This window comes from Channa argus, chromosome 2 (genome assembly GCF_033026475.1).
Source record: "Channa argus isolate prfri chromosome 2, Channa argus male v1.0, whole genome shotgun sequence".
Lineage (NCBI taxonomy): Eukaryota > Metazoa > Chordata > Actinopteri > Anabantiformes > Channidae > Channa > Channa argus.
The window spans coordinates 31,275,051-31,290,017 of record NC_090198.1 but is presented as its reverse complement, the minus strand read 5'-3'; the positions used below and the strand labels follow the sequence as shown (position 1 = coordinate 31,290,017).

At 42.3% G+C, this 14,967-nt stretch overlaps 1 protein-coding gene across 9 annotated transcripts in view; it reads right to left on the bottom strand.

The window, feature by feature from the left end:
• Positions 1-626: 626 nt before the first annotated feature.
• Positions 627-14,967, bottom strand: part of fhod1 (formin homology 2 domain containing 1) — a 44,134-nt gene continuing 29,793 nt past the window's right edge. For 5 of the 9 annotated variants that reach the window (XM_067492158.1, XM_067492174.1, XM_067492188.1 and 2 more), the window contains 15 exons: positions 14,152-14,202; positions 11,768-11,949; positions 11,605-11,655; positions 10,152-10,301; positions 9,392-9,564; positions 8,236-8,838; positions 7,179-7,334; positions 6,802-6,984; positions 6,225-6,344; positions 5,284-5,445; positions 5,014-5,204; positions 3,725-3,917; positions 2,850-3,021; positions 2,261-2,437; positions 627-1,593 (listed from right to left, as the gene is read on the bottom strand). In XM_067492158.1, coding sequence (XP_067348259.1) covers positions 1,511-1,593; positions 2,261-2,437; positions 2,850-3,021; positions 3,725-3,917; positions 5,014-5,204; positions 5,284-5,445; positions 6,225-6,344; positions 6,802-6,984; positions 7,179-7,334; positions 8,236-8,838; positions 9,392-9,564; positions 10,152-10,301; positions 11,605-11,655; positions 11,768-11,949; positions 14,152-14,202 — 2,647 coding nt within the window. In that variant the 3' untranslated portion in view covers positions 627-1,510. Of the gene's footprint in view, positions 1,594-2,260; positions 2,438-2,849; positions 3,022-3,724; positions 3,943-5,013; positions 5,205-5,283; positions 5,446-6,224; positions 6,345-6,801; positions 6,985-7,178; positions 7,335-8,235; positions 8,839-9,391; positions 9,565-10,151; positions 10,302-11,604; positions 11,656-11,767; positions 11,950-14,151; positions 14,203-14,967 lie in introns of those variants that run through there. The other 4 variants (XM_067492183.1, XM_067492205.1, XM_067492165.1 and 1 more) reach the window with 3 other exon arrangements.

Genomic DNA, 14,967 nt, shown 5'->3' with positions numbered 1-14,967 from the left:
GTTTGGTTTTGCATCTTTTACTTGAGTGAATGATACCAAAGCTTCTTCCTATTACTGCTACAGTATTTGCCTTTGCAGATGCTTGTAGAACCAGAACCAGCTTAATTGACCAAGTGTTTGTATGTTGAAGTGACTGAGTGGCTCAGTGGGTCAGAGGAAACCTAACCCTAAACTCGGAACAAAGCAGAACAAAGATAACTTTGGCTTCACCGGTTTCTGAACCAGTTCTGCTGTACAATCACCTCTCAGCTTTTTGCAGGTAATGTGGTTCTGCTGGCTCAGCATATCGTGACCTGAGTGAAGCAGCTGAGCAGCACTGACTGAAACTGACTGACAGAATAAGGTCGTGAACAGAAGCAGCTGCAGTGGTTCCTCTGGGTTCAGAAGAGCTGCTGCTTCAGGCATCTTATCAAGATCAGGATCCTCCTGAACGACTTCCATTGGAGATGTTCCCTCTCCAGCTGCTACAAGACCCTGTGACATGTCATGTGAAGAGGAACTGTAACATGTTACTGGGGGAGAGGGACGTCAGTTAAACTGCCACTGTGACCCCCACTCTGGACCAGTGGCTAGTAACAGATGCACAGTCGTTTTTTGATGAAAGCATGAAAAAAAACTCAAAAACGTTTAATAAATTAAAACACTACATCCTTTATTAAAATCCTAAAGTGTCATATTTCTACAAAATGCTGGTGTTGCTCTTAAGTTAAAACACGTAATGAAGAGTTTTGCACAAACTGACCTGGAGTCAGCTGCTGAGAGAAAATAACCTGAAATACCTCAAAAGTGCAAAAAATTTCATCAGAGAGAATAAAAACGTGGACACACTGAGCAGAAGCAGAGACTGTAACGAGTTCCTCACTTTGTACCTTTTTCAGTAACTTCTGGGTCATTTTTACTTTTTGCCACTGACAGAAACTTTCACAGGCTTTTCCATTAAGCCCAAAGTTTTACTTTTGTTTGATTTATTCCTCCAACAGAAACTTATAGTTTGTAATAAAACTGTTTCAGTTTTAAAACAGACTTTCTGAATTCCTGTGCATTTTGTCAAAACCAATGAACAAAGTGTGAAAAGCTTTGACTTGATGCATCATCTGAAGACTGTACCGGAAAGTCACTTTGACCCGTTTAGAGGAGTGATTGTTCAGAAGGAATCATCTCAGACCCTCAAGGCTTCCAGCACCGGAAGTGTTTGATGCTCAGATAAAATGAGAGTATGTGGACATTAACAGTCCGTGTAACATGGTTAATATTTCTATGAGGTGTAACCTGTGTGTTTTCTGCATTTGTTTTTTCACCAACGTGTCCAGTCACCAAATGTGTTTCAGAATTATCGTGTGCTGAAATGTGTGATGAAGTGATGGAGAACTTTGACCTATTGATCAGGTTTTGTGCAGGTGCAGAGTCTGAAAGTCGCTTCTCTACACTTTGCTGAGCTTAGACATCGGCTGTTGCTCTGCAAATCAATAATAAATACACAGCTTCAGTTAGAGGTTCCCTGGGTTCAGTCTCAGACTTTGTCTCCGGTCATGTTGTTGAGTCCTAGAGCCTGAACCACATCCAGGGAGAGGCCGCTCTTCAGTGTCCTCCGCACTGAAACACACACAGACACAGACAAGTCAGGTACAGAGGTGTGTGTGTGCGTTCTAAAGTTAAAACAAATAAAATGAGAAAAAGACAAATTGTGACTCTGGTCATGTAGCCCCAGGTTTCTGTGTTTAACTCATGTCAAACTTCCTTTTTCCTTGTTTCCTGTCCACCTCCTCCTCAAACACTGTGAGATTCCTTTTGATAGAAAAACCTCAACCCTCCCCCCTAATTTACGGCACTTCCTGTGTGTTGTTCTTATAAAGGGAATAAATAAATTCAGGTGTAGACGTGCTGAGAATTCGACAACAAATACAGAGAATCTTCCTACTTTGTGTTTCACTGTGTCTAAGGTGCAACAGGCCGGATGTGAGGATTATCTGCTGTGAGGGATTTACTGAGGAGGGGGAAACAGTGATAGCGAGCTGCAGCGATAGCAGCTGTTTTGGACACAGAGCTGCTGTTGTTGGAGACACATAGTCTGAACCAGCTGAGGCTCCAAAGCCTCGACCTTCTGAAGGAGAAACCAACAAACATCCAAACACCTCAACAGGTTGAAATGGGTCCATTACTGGGTCAATAAAAACTAAATGTAACAAATTTATTCGGTTCACTCTGGTTCTTATACGTGAAGAAAAAGAAAAGCTCAGTAAAGATTACGTTATGTACTCACTGGACTTCCTGTTGAGTCTGGAACGTTTCCGGTTCTTGGGACTGGACGGTCGATCTGAAGGATTCTGAGTAACAGATTTCACAAGCCGGTCCATGATCTCATCTGTGGCATCCTGCTGGGAGCTGCTGCCATCGTCTTTGGCTACAGACATGGGGGATGGGCTCACTCTGCCCAGACCTGAGGACCAGAACCAGAATATGATTGTGGACCAGAACTAGACCGATAATTGGGGGTTTGACACGTCAGATGGTTTGACATAGAACAGCTAAGCGTCGACCAACTTCACATAACTTAAATCTGATACTTAAAATTTACAGGAGGAGGTTCCCCTGTTGCGTGGCTGGATCAGAACTTTGCCTCTTTAGGCCACATACCCAAAATATAACTTTGTTCTTGAACCCTAAGGATTAATGTAATTAAAGTGGATCAATTATTTGTAACGTGGTGTTTATTGTGCGAAATTAGCCTGAATTTCCTCCAAAACTACTGTGCTCTGATTTCCAGCAGCCAATTTGAGCTCAAACACTGAAGAATCTGGTTTTAGGATTAGATTCAGGGTCCAAGTTGAACTAAGAAGACGGGTTCTTACTGCGGATGCCTCTGGAGCGTCTCAGGCCTCTTTGGTCCACAGTCAGAGTGCTGCTGATCAGCAGGTTCTTCATGTTCTCGTGCTCCTCCTCCTGACCTGTGTCCACCTCCGACATGGTGGAGACCGGCGAGGGACTGTCCTGGGGAGGCACGGCCGCTGAAAACTTTTCTGTCTGACAGGAGGAAAAAGAGTAAGAGGAGGATGAAGTGGAGTAAACTGGGCTTAGTGAGGTTTCTACAATATATTGGATTTCATGCTTCGTAGTGTCTTAACCACCATGAAGAGACGAGTGTCCTCCTTTCCTTCCATTTTCTCCACAGATAAAAATTTATCACTTTTATTTTTTAATCGTAGATCCGTGCGGTTTTTCCCCCTTCTTCTATGTGGCAGCAGTGGCTCAGTCCCTCAGCCCGACTCTCCCTGACCCCAGGCAAGACACTGAGCCCCCAACCTGCCATCCCCATCTCCAGCCGTGCAGTGCTGGTACCAAGCCCGGTTGAAATTGGGAATCAACCCAGAAATGTGTCAAATCAACATGCGGCAACCCTGAACTTACAGGATAAAGCGAAAGAAAAAAAGAAAAGTGCTGATCTAACCTGTTCTACCCATCTAGTGTAATGGGTTAAAGCCACAGCCAAAGCTGTAAAATTCCAAATTGAATATATGTAATAACTCTAAATTCATTTTTCATACATATCAAACATATGTACAGATTGACTGTCTGTTCGCTGACATCTTTAGGCCACCACAAGTCAACATTAAAATGAAAGGCATGTTTAATGTAAATCCTTCTATCTATAATAAAAAAGCATCTGTTAAATCCAAAAAGGAAGAATGTAACTTTAGTGTTTTTGGTCAATGAGGGAGGGGCCTACCTCTGTGATCATTTTGCCCCTGGTCTTGGTTCGTTCTCGGTGAACGGCCCGTTTCCGCTTGAGGGTGAGGACTCGCTCTCTGGTGGTGCGATACTCCAGACAGAACTCGCTGATGATGCGACAGAACGTTGTGACCTTAATGTCTCTGACAGAGGAGGATGGCTGACCCAGGAACAGCAGGAAGGAGTGGAACCTGCAGGAGCATCACATCTGTTTCACTACCGAGGTCACAAACGGAGGTTTGAAAATGTTACTTGTAGAAAAATTATTATTTATAGAATGTCCCCAGAATAAGAGATTGGACACATGATCAGCTGAACTTTGTTTTCTTCCAACGATTGAACAGATATATGGTGATTTCTCTAAAAAGGGTTTTATAATGAAGAAACATGCCCCCAGTGCAGCAGCCTGTCCGGCTGATGTGTTTAATAGTTGTGAGACAACAAAAGTAGAGACACTGTGTGTCCCCATGAAGATCAGGGTCTCGGGTGATATCAGTTTTGTCAAAATACAATACCCAATCAACATTTTTTGCCACTGTGAGTTTTAGTGACCTATGACCACAATTTCACAAAATTATCCCAAAGCAACCTAAGTATATTTAGGTTATCCAGTGAGCTCCTCTGTTCAACATGATGAGTTTTCACTTCAACACTGCACTTTGACTTGTGAGAAAGGATGTGTTTACAGGGCTCTTAGTGAGCTAATACTTCAGTCCAACCTGATTTGCCCCATATGTAAAAATAACTGTGGTCATCAGCATGGTGGATGGGAGATACATGTACTTTGATTCCAAGTTTATGTTGGCTCTGTGTGGAGGAGCTGAGTCCCGCCCTCTAACCTCAGTCAGTGCTCCGCTTCAAGTGACAATAGAAATGCACCTGTTTGAAAACCCGCACCTCCACTTCTGCGCCCTAAATGCTTTTTCACAGTCGCATCCATTGGTCAGTATCTGTAATGTAATGACTGCTTTGCTACTGCATTACTGAATTTCAAGAAAACATGCACTTCCACAAATGTGCACAGATGTAAAACTTAAAACACAGATGTTTACATTTTGCATCAGATTGCTGGTTATATGATAGATTTAGCATAACATCCCTGATTAGTTCATCTTTACAGCCTCCTGAGAACTGCTACACGCCCACCTCTGGGAACATCTCTATTTTAGACACACGTCAGCTGTTGTTAAACCGCTGACCTTGTGTGTGTGTGTGTGTGTGTGTGTTTGTGTGTGTGTGTGTGTGTGTGTGTGTGTGTGTGTGTGAGAGAGAGAGAGGGCGACAGACCTGTTGATGACCCTCCTGTGGACGACCTTCAGGATGATAATCCTCTGTGTGCAGTCCTTCAGAAACTCTGTCATCTTGTTTTTCATCACCGCCTTGGTTTCATGTTTGGCCACCACCTTCAGGTTGTCCCATGATGCTTTGCAGCGTTTCTCCAGCTGGACCAGGTTCTCAGAGAGCTGCTCAAAGTCCACCTGGAGGAAAAAAGAAATTTACCTGGTCACCACCTGCTTCTACCTGAACAAACTTACAGAAGGAGAAAGTAATTTGTACTTTGGCAGAGCGGGTGATGGCAGGGATCTCGGAGTAGACATCAGAGGATTCTGGGTAGTTTTCCACCACCTGGGTGCAGGTGTGATACAGCAGAGACTGACGGTGAACAGTGTCCTTCACCTCCACCACCTTCTCCAGGTAACTCAGCTCAAATCCTTTAGCCTGCACACACACACACACATACACACACACACACACACACACACACACAAAGATTAAAGCTGCAGATAACCAGTGTTGTCTGTTCACACACAGATTAGCGACAGAGAGTGAGCTGTTTCTTCTGTTTACCCAGAGTTCAGCCTGTCCAAAAGATTTAATCTGGGATCGTGAGAAAGAATTGGTCTATGCACGTGTCTTTATTCCAAAAGCCACTGTTACTTTAAAATATTCAAGTAACAGTGAATTAGTCTTTTGTTCAGCTTCAGGCTGAGGGCAACATAACTAAAAGTGAAGAACTCTTTTCCTCCTCACATTTAAAAACCGCACAAAGATAAACCCAGGTGGCAACCTTGGTATTAACATAATTTATCCAATTACATAGAAACTTTTTTATGATGTGTCTGGTTTAAAAGACCAATTCTGGATTTTTCCAGTCAGTCTTTGTCATTGTAACTTTTCCTGTTCATCTTATTTTCATATATTCATTCATATATTTCATATATATTTTTGTGAGCGTATTTAGTTCTCCAAAGCTCAAACTGCCAATGTAAGGCATCAGCTGGCTGTTAGCATCCTGTCAGAACCTGGATAAACACAGTGTTCTGTGTCTAATAAGGTGCAGATGAAGCAGGAACAAAGAAGTGGGTTCTGGGGAACAATAGGTGGAGCAAGCTTAAATTCATTAATAATAAATTATCTGTGTTCCAAAAACTGCAAAAAACTCCAGTTGTTAAATCAATAACGTTTCCAAACCCCAGCAGTCATGTTTGCACTCTCACATTGGATCCATTAAGGAAGTTTCCAATGGCGAGCAGCGTAGCAAGGATCCTCTTGAAAGTCTGATTGGAGGCAACCTGCTCCATGCCCAGCTTCAGGTCAAACAGTGGCTCTGCAATCTCCTGCAGAGGACAACACAGTCAGTCAACATCCTAGGTAGACACTATGTTACTGACCTGTTCAAACTTTGACAGGAGCACAGGCAAAAAGAGAAATTAGGGTCAAACATTTTTACAACCAGCAATGTTGCTTCACAGAGAAAATAAAATCCACCTCACATCAAAAATAAAAACTAGAATGAGTTTCCATCAGGCAGAGTAAACATTTATATTTAACAATTATGAGGCATAAAGGCCAGTCTTGGCCAGGACACACTAAACCTGCCGTCTGCTAGGGTTTCTATAAACCCAGTAGTAACATGGCGTGCATATGATGACAAGAATACACACCCAATACCCAACATAAATCCTTGTGGTACAGCACAAAGGCATTATCCATGTTAACCATTACTGGGGGTCACATCCAGGAAGAGTCTGTAGTGAGTGTCTTAAACCTGCAGAGTACCTGGGGGTGCGTTACCTTCTCCAGAGCCTCATAGTTGAGTTTGAAGGCCCAGAGCTGCAGGCGGGGGATCAGGGCACTGATGGAGGCCAGGGTGAAGAGGAACTGCTCTGCTGTGCCCAGAGGGACATCAGGATTGGCCAGCTGAGCATCCTGGATCTTCTGCTTCTCTTCATCTGTGGGGGTCATGGTCAGGATCTTCTGCTCAGAAGAGAAAGGGAGGTCAGCTTGGTTGAGTCTGATTCATTCAATCAGAGCTTTGTCTCACTTGATCTACAGCTCACTTAAATCTTCTTAAGTTCACTGGTTTAACAGTAGCTAAAGAAAATACCAACTGATCATGTTTCATTAAAACCACATTCTAACCTGTGAAACCAACAGGAAATAGTTTTTACCTCAATTCCTTCTTTGCTGATGGCAAACTCGTCAAAGTTGAGGATGGCACTCTTGATGACATGGACAGCTGGCAGTACGGTCATACCAATGTTAATGGCGTTACTCCTCTTTGGGTCCAGAATCAGAATCTCAGACTTCTTCATTTCAGGCCCTTTCTGCCAATTCAGTGAAACACATGATGCAAATGAACCTGTTGGGTTTCATAGCTGCTCACAGTGCTGCTCTGCTCTGATGAGGGACGTTTTTCACTACTTGGTTTGGCTCCAGACACACTAGGCCCAGGAGCAGTGCCAGAGGCGTGGCCTGGGCTACCACTTGCCACCCCCAAAGTCTGATAGGCCACCCCAGCTAACATGGTGATAGGTACCTGATTTAGAACTTAAGGAGAGCTAACTAAATCTGAAGCTAAAATAAATTATAAATAGATTAAATTTAATTATTATGTACATTTAAGGTGGTTTCATATACTTCATGAATTATAGAATAATTTTTCTGGCAGTTTCAACCAAGCAGATTAACCCCTCAAACAATGGATTTTTAAATTTCTAGATGTATTTATTAAAATTTGTTTATGACTATTTGGTTGAAAAAAACCTGTAAATTATGTAATCGACATTTTTGATTGTGAACACACTCTGAAAAACCCACTAGAAGAAATTATAGATCTGCCCCTGACTGAACCTCCACAGATCAAAGATGTCCTTTTTAAAAGGTCCAAGTGAAGATCTACTGCATTTACTTTTTGGAAGCAGCAGAAGATCAGTGGTTTTATACCATGGTTCATGGTCTTAAAGTCACACTATTGTGAAATTTGTTTTCATGTGTCTTAAGATTTTTTTAACATCATTGCAGAATATTATTGTTCTGGGCGCTGTAAAGCATCTAGGACATCATTAATAGCCACTGTCCTCTGTTCAGAGGGTTGTACCTCAGGTGTTCCTGCTCTCCCGAGGACAGACCTTTACATTTGTACCATCTGTCCTGTGGAACCACTGTTTTTATGTTTAGCTTACAACTTTTCCCATGTACTGTAGATAAGAAAACAGGCCTGGTTACCTTGGGGGCAGGAAGGTCTTTGGCTTTAGACTCAAACAGGTGTTCGAGACGGGTGGTGTCCACCGCCACCTTGTCCAGAGATGCCCACACCGTCCCTCGACCAAAGCGACACTTCTGAGGTCCGTCGGCCTGCTTTAACTCTTTCCAGAACAACTTTACCAGCTTCTTCTTCTGAGAGGACATCAAAGATGAGGGGGGAGGAGGAATGGGAGCACCTGGAAGAGGAGGTGGTGGTGGAGCACCTGGAAGAGGGGGAGGGGGTGGGGGAGGGGCTAAACCCCCTATTGGAGGAGGAGGAGGGGGAGGGGGAGGAGGAGGACTACCCAGACCTGGGAGAGGGGGAGGAGGGGGAGGGAGGCCAGAGAAGCAAGTGGAGGAGGAGGTGGAGGAGTGAAAGTTGTCCAAGTCCAAAACGTCAATGTCTTCCTCATCCAGCAGGTCAGAAAAGTCCAGGTCTTTGATGTGTAGCGCGGCGGCGTTCGGCTGCAGCTGGTTCCAGGCATCAGCAAGGCCCCCGGATCCCAGGGGGGTCATCTGGGTTGACTCCAGGTGGGCGGTGTGGCTCTCCATGTCAATGCTGCTCTGCTGCATGAGGCTTTGGTTCTGATGGTGCATGTGGAGACAGTTTAATCCAGAGTTCTTCATCACATGATCGTTTAAATGGTAAAGTCCCCACAATAATCATACAAAAGCCCCAAAAATAGTCTCTACCCAATCTACAACATTTGGAAGACAAAGAGAGGAAGTCCACCTTCATTTCTGAATCAATATCTATCCCACTTGTCTACACATAATCTTAGGGTTTGTACAGAAGATTAAACCCACTGTGCGCTTCTCATCACACAACAACCAGCACTAAAAACCTTTGACCTCTGGAGAAATGATTTATTACATCCTATCTAAATTTAGTTTTCAAACTATTTTTCTACAAACAATATCTAACTGGTGACTTAACTCTTTTACAGCTTCCTGTACAGTTAAAAAAAAAAAAAAAAGCATCTTTTCTGTCCTTAAACTTGAAAATCCCTTCGGAGAAAAGTGTCTGACTAGTGATTTAATGTAAAGAATGTCCTACTAGAGAAAAATAAAAAGGAAAAGAGAAAATAAAATACAAGTTCTGTTGACAGAGACGAAGTAATTGGATTTGTGTTCTGACCGATTTGTCTTCAGTCAGTCGGGACAGTGCCGCCTGGGCGGAACCTTCCAGACCTTCCAGCTCCATCTTTAGGGAGGTGTTGCTCTCGCTGGAGCTCGGGGACAGCACTGAGCATGCTCTTAGGTTGGACAGACAGTCCAACACACGACTCCGACCAAGAACATCTCCAACACCTGAGAGGAAAGAAACACACAGGTTTCACTGAGTATGAAACAACCCAGAGCTTGAACTTCAAGAGAGAAGAAATATACACAAAAAACCGTAGTATGTTTTGTAAAGGTATGACTGATGTTTCCTCTCAGACTTTGTGGGAGACTTAAATATCAATACAAGTGGATTAATTCCAACATGTCATTAATGTTAAAAGGTCTTTGCTTGTGTGAAAAGATATTAACTTGTACAACAAACAGGAAGCTTCGTGTGTGTTACACTGACTGATCTTGTTTTTTGGACACATTTTAGTCCATTAAGTGCACATTATTAACTATGAACAGTTGGCCGTGGATCAAATAGTACAGAAAAACAAACAACTCTTCTTCAATTATTGGATACTGACATAAAACCTGATGATTCTCTGTCAGGTTCTGAATTAGTCTATTGTCCCTTTGCTGTAATTGTAAGATAAGGACTTGTTGTGTGTTACCGTTAACGTTTCTGGGTGGTTCACTCTCTGACTTGCTGATAGGCATTATAAAAAAACAAAAAAAAAATAAACCCCAAGTCAGAGAATGTTAACTTGATGCTGAGCTGTAATTCTCACCAGCCAGAGAGTTTGATTCTTCCTCATTCGTATCACGAGCAGCAGCTGTTGGGCTCAGTGGCAAAGAGGAAGACGTCTTGGAGTAGAGCATGTCCATCACAAACTTCGTGTTACTGGACAATGTCCCACACGGACGCTGCACAAGTAGAGCTGCACAGAAACACGTCCACATGTTAACGAACAGACTGGTTCACATTACTCTGATTGATGAAGTCCACAACACTGAGCTGCTAAATTATGATTTCTGATATTTGGAACGAGAAAAGAACTTTGTTAAGTGAAAAAAAAAAAAATCAAACAAACAAACACAGGATACATGGGTAATTTAAGACTGTGAGCTCCTCAGCTGAAATCCAGCTAAAGCTCAATGTGTTGACAATGTATTATATTAACATTAAAATACTATATGCAACTAAATTGTTTAAAGTACCCCACTAAATTTTTCAGAAAGAAATAAAAAAGACAGAAGACAAACAAATCAAACAGGAATAAAAATATAAAGTAAAGTGATTTCCTTTAAATGAGACAGACTTTGTGGTTTAAAGATTAGCACATTAACAGCGACTCATCTGGGCTCAAACTGGAACAACGTATGATAAATGTTTTTCTAAAAGTGATGCTGCAGCTGGAGTCCAGACAGGAAATCTGCTGAAGCAGGTGGATCAGGTGTTACAGTCCAAACATGGACGAGAACACGAGGTGCAGGAGGCTGCGTACGTGGTACTACAGCCCACAAAGGAAAAACACCTGCAAGACATCACTCTGGGTATGGCAAACCTCAAAAGTCTAAAGCATATTTCTCTCATAAAATAGTTTTTTGATTTAAAAATGCTTTGACAGAGGATGGCAGAGTTTTAAACTAAGCAAATAATTTCAGAGCAATAAATTAAGTTTTCGTGTTTTCTGTTGTAAATTCATGGTTACCACAAAAACTGCCTTACGAGTCAAATTAACACAATTTTTGTATCACTGTTTGTCTTCTTGCTCATTCTACTGTAATTTCTATTAAGTTACCCCCTACATTTATCCAGTAGTCAGGCAGATTTAACCTCTTAGGTTAAATCTACGATCAGCATCCACTGTTCCATTTGGGCAGTCTGGTGTTTGAGAGTCAGTCATGGAAAGTGTGTAGTACTTCACTTACTGGAAAATATAACATGGTGTGTAGGCTTATATGAAAGCCCTATTACCTTCACTGGGTTCCTCCACTACAAAAAAACAACAACAACAACAACAAAAAAAAAACGGACTGACTGCAGTTTTTTTTTAACCAAAAAAAAAAAAAAAAAAAAAAAAAAAGAAAACAGTTCTGGTCTCAGACCTTCTACTACTGAGACTTAATGGATCGTTGCAATGTCCCAGTTTAGATTCTGATGGTTGTACAGAAGGAGGAGCTGCAGTTCAGACTTTACAGATAGGAGAGAATGCTGCAGAGAAGAGGTTTGGTTCTTACTTGGGTCATTGTGGGAGTCGGAGTCTCCAATGGGGTGCAGACCACTGGATGCTACAGACAGAGGAAGAAAACATCAGCACAGTGTTGACCTGCTCCTGTAGTGGGTGACTGAAAGATTATCTATAGGGTAAAAACAGGATAATTAGTCTAATTAATGCACAACCACTGGAATGTTCACCGGGATACGTCTGCTGTTCAGCTGGGACATTGCCGCCCTCTTCAGTTGTTGGCTGCGGACTCGGGGTTATGATGTCATCAGATGAGGAAAGCCGAGCCTGGCTCAGATTTTTACTTCTCCTCTTCTTCTCCCACTGTGTGGCAGCCAGTCGTTGCAGGAAGGTGCCTCTGCAGGACAAACAGGTATCACATTCACTGACTGTTGTGTTCAGAAAGGAGGGAAATTCTGCCGGGACGTCCTGAACACGTCTGTTTGTAAAGAATCAGTCTGGTGATACTCTGGGTTTTCCCTCTGGTCACTAAATCTGCACAGATTTAATCCTTAACATCTCCTGCTAACATGTCTGATCACAAAGCTCCACATCAGTGGTCCACAGTTCTCTGCAGTGTGGACAACCCACATCAGATATGGTCGTTCAAAGGTGGTCCTAGCCAAGCTCTGTGATCCAAAAACACTCAGATCAGAACAGACAGATACTTTTTAGGTTATAAAGTCACCATCACTCAGTGTCTGCTCATGACAGCCAGTAAAACCAGACATGTAAGAGAGCAGCACCAGAGACAGGTCAGTAGAGAGACATTTGTGGAGACAAACCACCACACTATTTCCTCCTGTTTGATAAAAACTACAATGAGCAGTTGTTTGGGGAAATGAAAAAAACTAAGTTGTGTCTGTGAGGAATTTTTCAGAGTTACACAGTTTTCAGAGAGGAAGAAATATACTTTTCAAGTCTAAAGCTGAAACTTCTGACAAGTATGACCAGACTGATCTTTTTAAATCAGCAGGATCAACCAACGTTTCTTTTTTAAACTGTAAAACCGACCCTGCTCCAGGTCAATTAAACAGCAACTGTCAATGAGCCCCCACCACCAGAAACCCGCGTCAGTCTAAACACAACCATTCATGGTTTAATTTGTAAAGTTTTGGTCAAACTGGTGAGAAAAACTGCACACACACACACACACACACACACACACACACACAATTTCCTCTAGAGGTTTGGTTAATCTGCTGTTAGTTGAGGGGAGTGGGTTTTTCATGTCTGCAGACTTTTCACTGGGGGGAGTTTTTCACTTTGATCTGCAGTTTCGAGTTCAGTTTTCTGAGATTTACTGTTAAAAAGATGATGGTAAAACTGTGATAAACTTACTCTTGAATCGAAGTTGGAACCATTTCACAGTGGTGGAAAGTAACTAAGTACATTTACTCAAATAGAGGTTTGCATTTTAAGCATCTTATACCTCAATAGACCAAAGCGACATCCGTTTACTCCATTACATTTGTCTAAGCCTTTATTTCCAGTCAAAACCACGAATCGGAGCACCCTGTGGTTACAGCACAGTCCAAGTCGAGTTCAGCCTGTATGTGGACCTGTGCTGTTCATCTCCAACTCATTACAGCATCACAAAGCTGAGAACAGGTTTGCTTCTTTAGCTCATGTGGTCTGTGGTCATTTGTCATTTAGTTGATAAATGTACCTATAGTTTATAGTAATAATAATACTCATAATTTTTTTTAATTTACTGAAGTAAACAGCATTAGAGTTATGGTGAAAACAAGGAGCTGGAGAGAAATTTATCATTGGTCTCAAACTGTCCGACACTTGGGTCTGATTTTATAAACAGAAGATAAATCTTCATCTGTCGTCATGAACTAAAGTTGTTAAACTGCAGTTTTTTATATCTGCAATGCAGAAAGACAAATACTGAAATACACATATGTGGAAATTATACTACAGTTGTAATTCAGTAAATGTACTTTCCACCACTGCAGTTCATTCCAGTTCAGTACAGTCCTATATGATGGTTTAAGACGTGGACCTGGTCCAGGTCTGAAGACCTCTGTAATCAGCTGTCTCCAGTTTTACAACAATCATAGTTTCTATTGTGATGGTCAGAACCACAGATGACTAAAGACCAGAAACTAGGACCAGGTCCAGGAGACCGAGAGGAGACAACAGGACAGAGGGAAGTTTCTGTGATGGGAAAATTTTCGAGAGAGACACACATACATAGAGAGAAAGAGAGAGACAGAGAGAGAGTAACAGGGACAGAGAGACAGAGAGAACATATTGAAAATAAAATATTGAGTAAATATTGAGAAAGTTGCCAGTGATCATTATTATTGATCAGTGCTTCTGATATTCAGTCCACCCACGCTCTCAGACATAAGTGGGGTGGACAAAATAATAGAAACACCTGTCACAGTACGAACAGCTCCGCAGCACAAACTGCAACATGAACAAAGAAGTTCATCCACACCAGACTGCCCCATCACCAAGCTGCCGCCCCAAACAGTGAGCCACCAACAAAAACCCGGCAGTCCTTCCTCCAGCTCCCAGCATGCAGTGGGGCTGCAGCGATACTTACTCAAACTTCCTCAGAACCGGCTTGTCCACATTGACACTATGGTCATCAGGGCTGCAGAGACATAACACAGAGCTGAGCAAGACAAACACTGAGTCCCAGATCTGGCCTACATCTCATCGTCAGATGTTACAGAAACCACCCCTTCACCCCCATTTTCCAACACCTTAGGACATGATCTAATAAAACCAGCCACAGGTCCTGATCCACACGGACTGCATGAAGAAATAAGGTCTTTCAGGAGAAAACCTTCTGTCAAAGTGTTAGAACCATTCCAGGTGACAGACAAACAGTGCAGCAGGAAAACAGAACTCAACATAAACAAAATGTCTTAATCTCTGTTTTTCTTTTTAGGCAAAAGACATGACAAGGCTGTAAATGTAATGTCTATAATCACACATCACAAGTCTAAAATATTTCTCCAGGAAATCTCCAAGTGAATCCAAATGATGTTCTAAATCTGTAACTGACATTTTGATTGCCTCCACGTGGACCAGAGTGTGGCATACAGTAGCTGAACAATAAAGACCAGTTAGGTGTCCACAGAGAAGGTGGTGGAAAGGCCAGCAGACAAAGCAGCAGCTGATGGGGTTTAATCTGAGGTTTCTTTTTCTGCTGCTTCATAAATGAAAGAAATTGAACCCGAGCAGCAACAGACTAACAACAAACCTACAGTGTTCAGTTCTGAACAGACTCACTTCAGACTTAGAGCAGCTTCACCTGAATCAGCTGAGTTTAGAGGAAACTGAAATTGATTTGATTAAATACACACACAATAAACTGTACAACCCCACCCACAGATTCTCTATCAATTCTGAA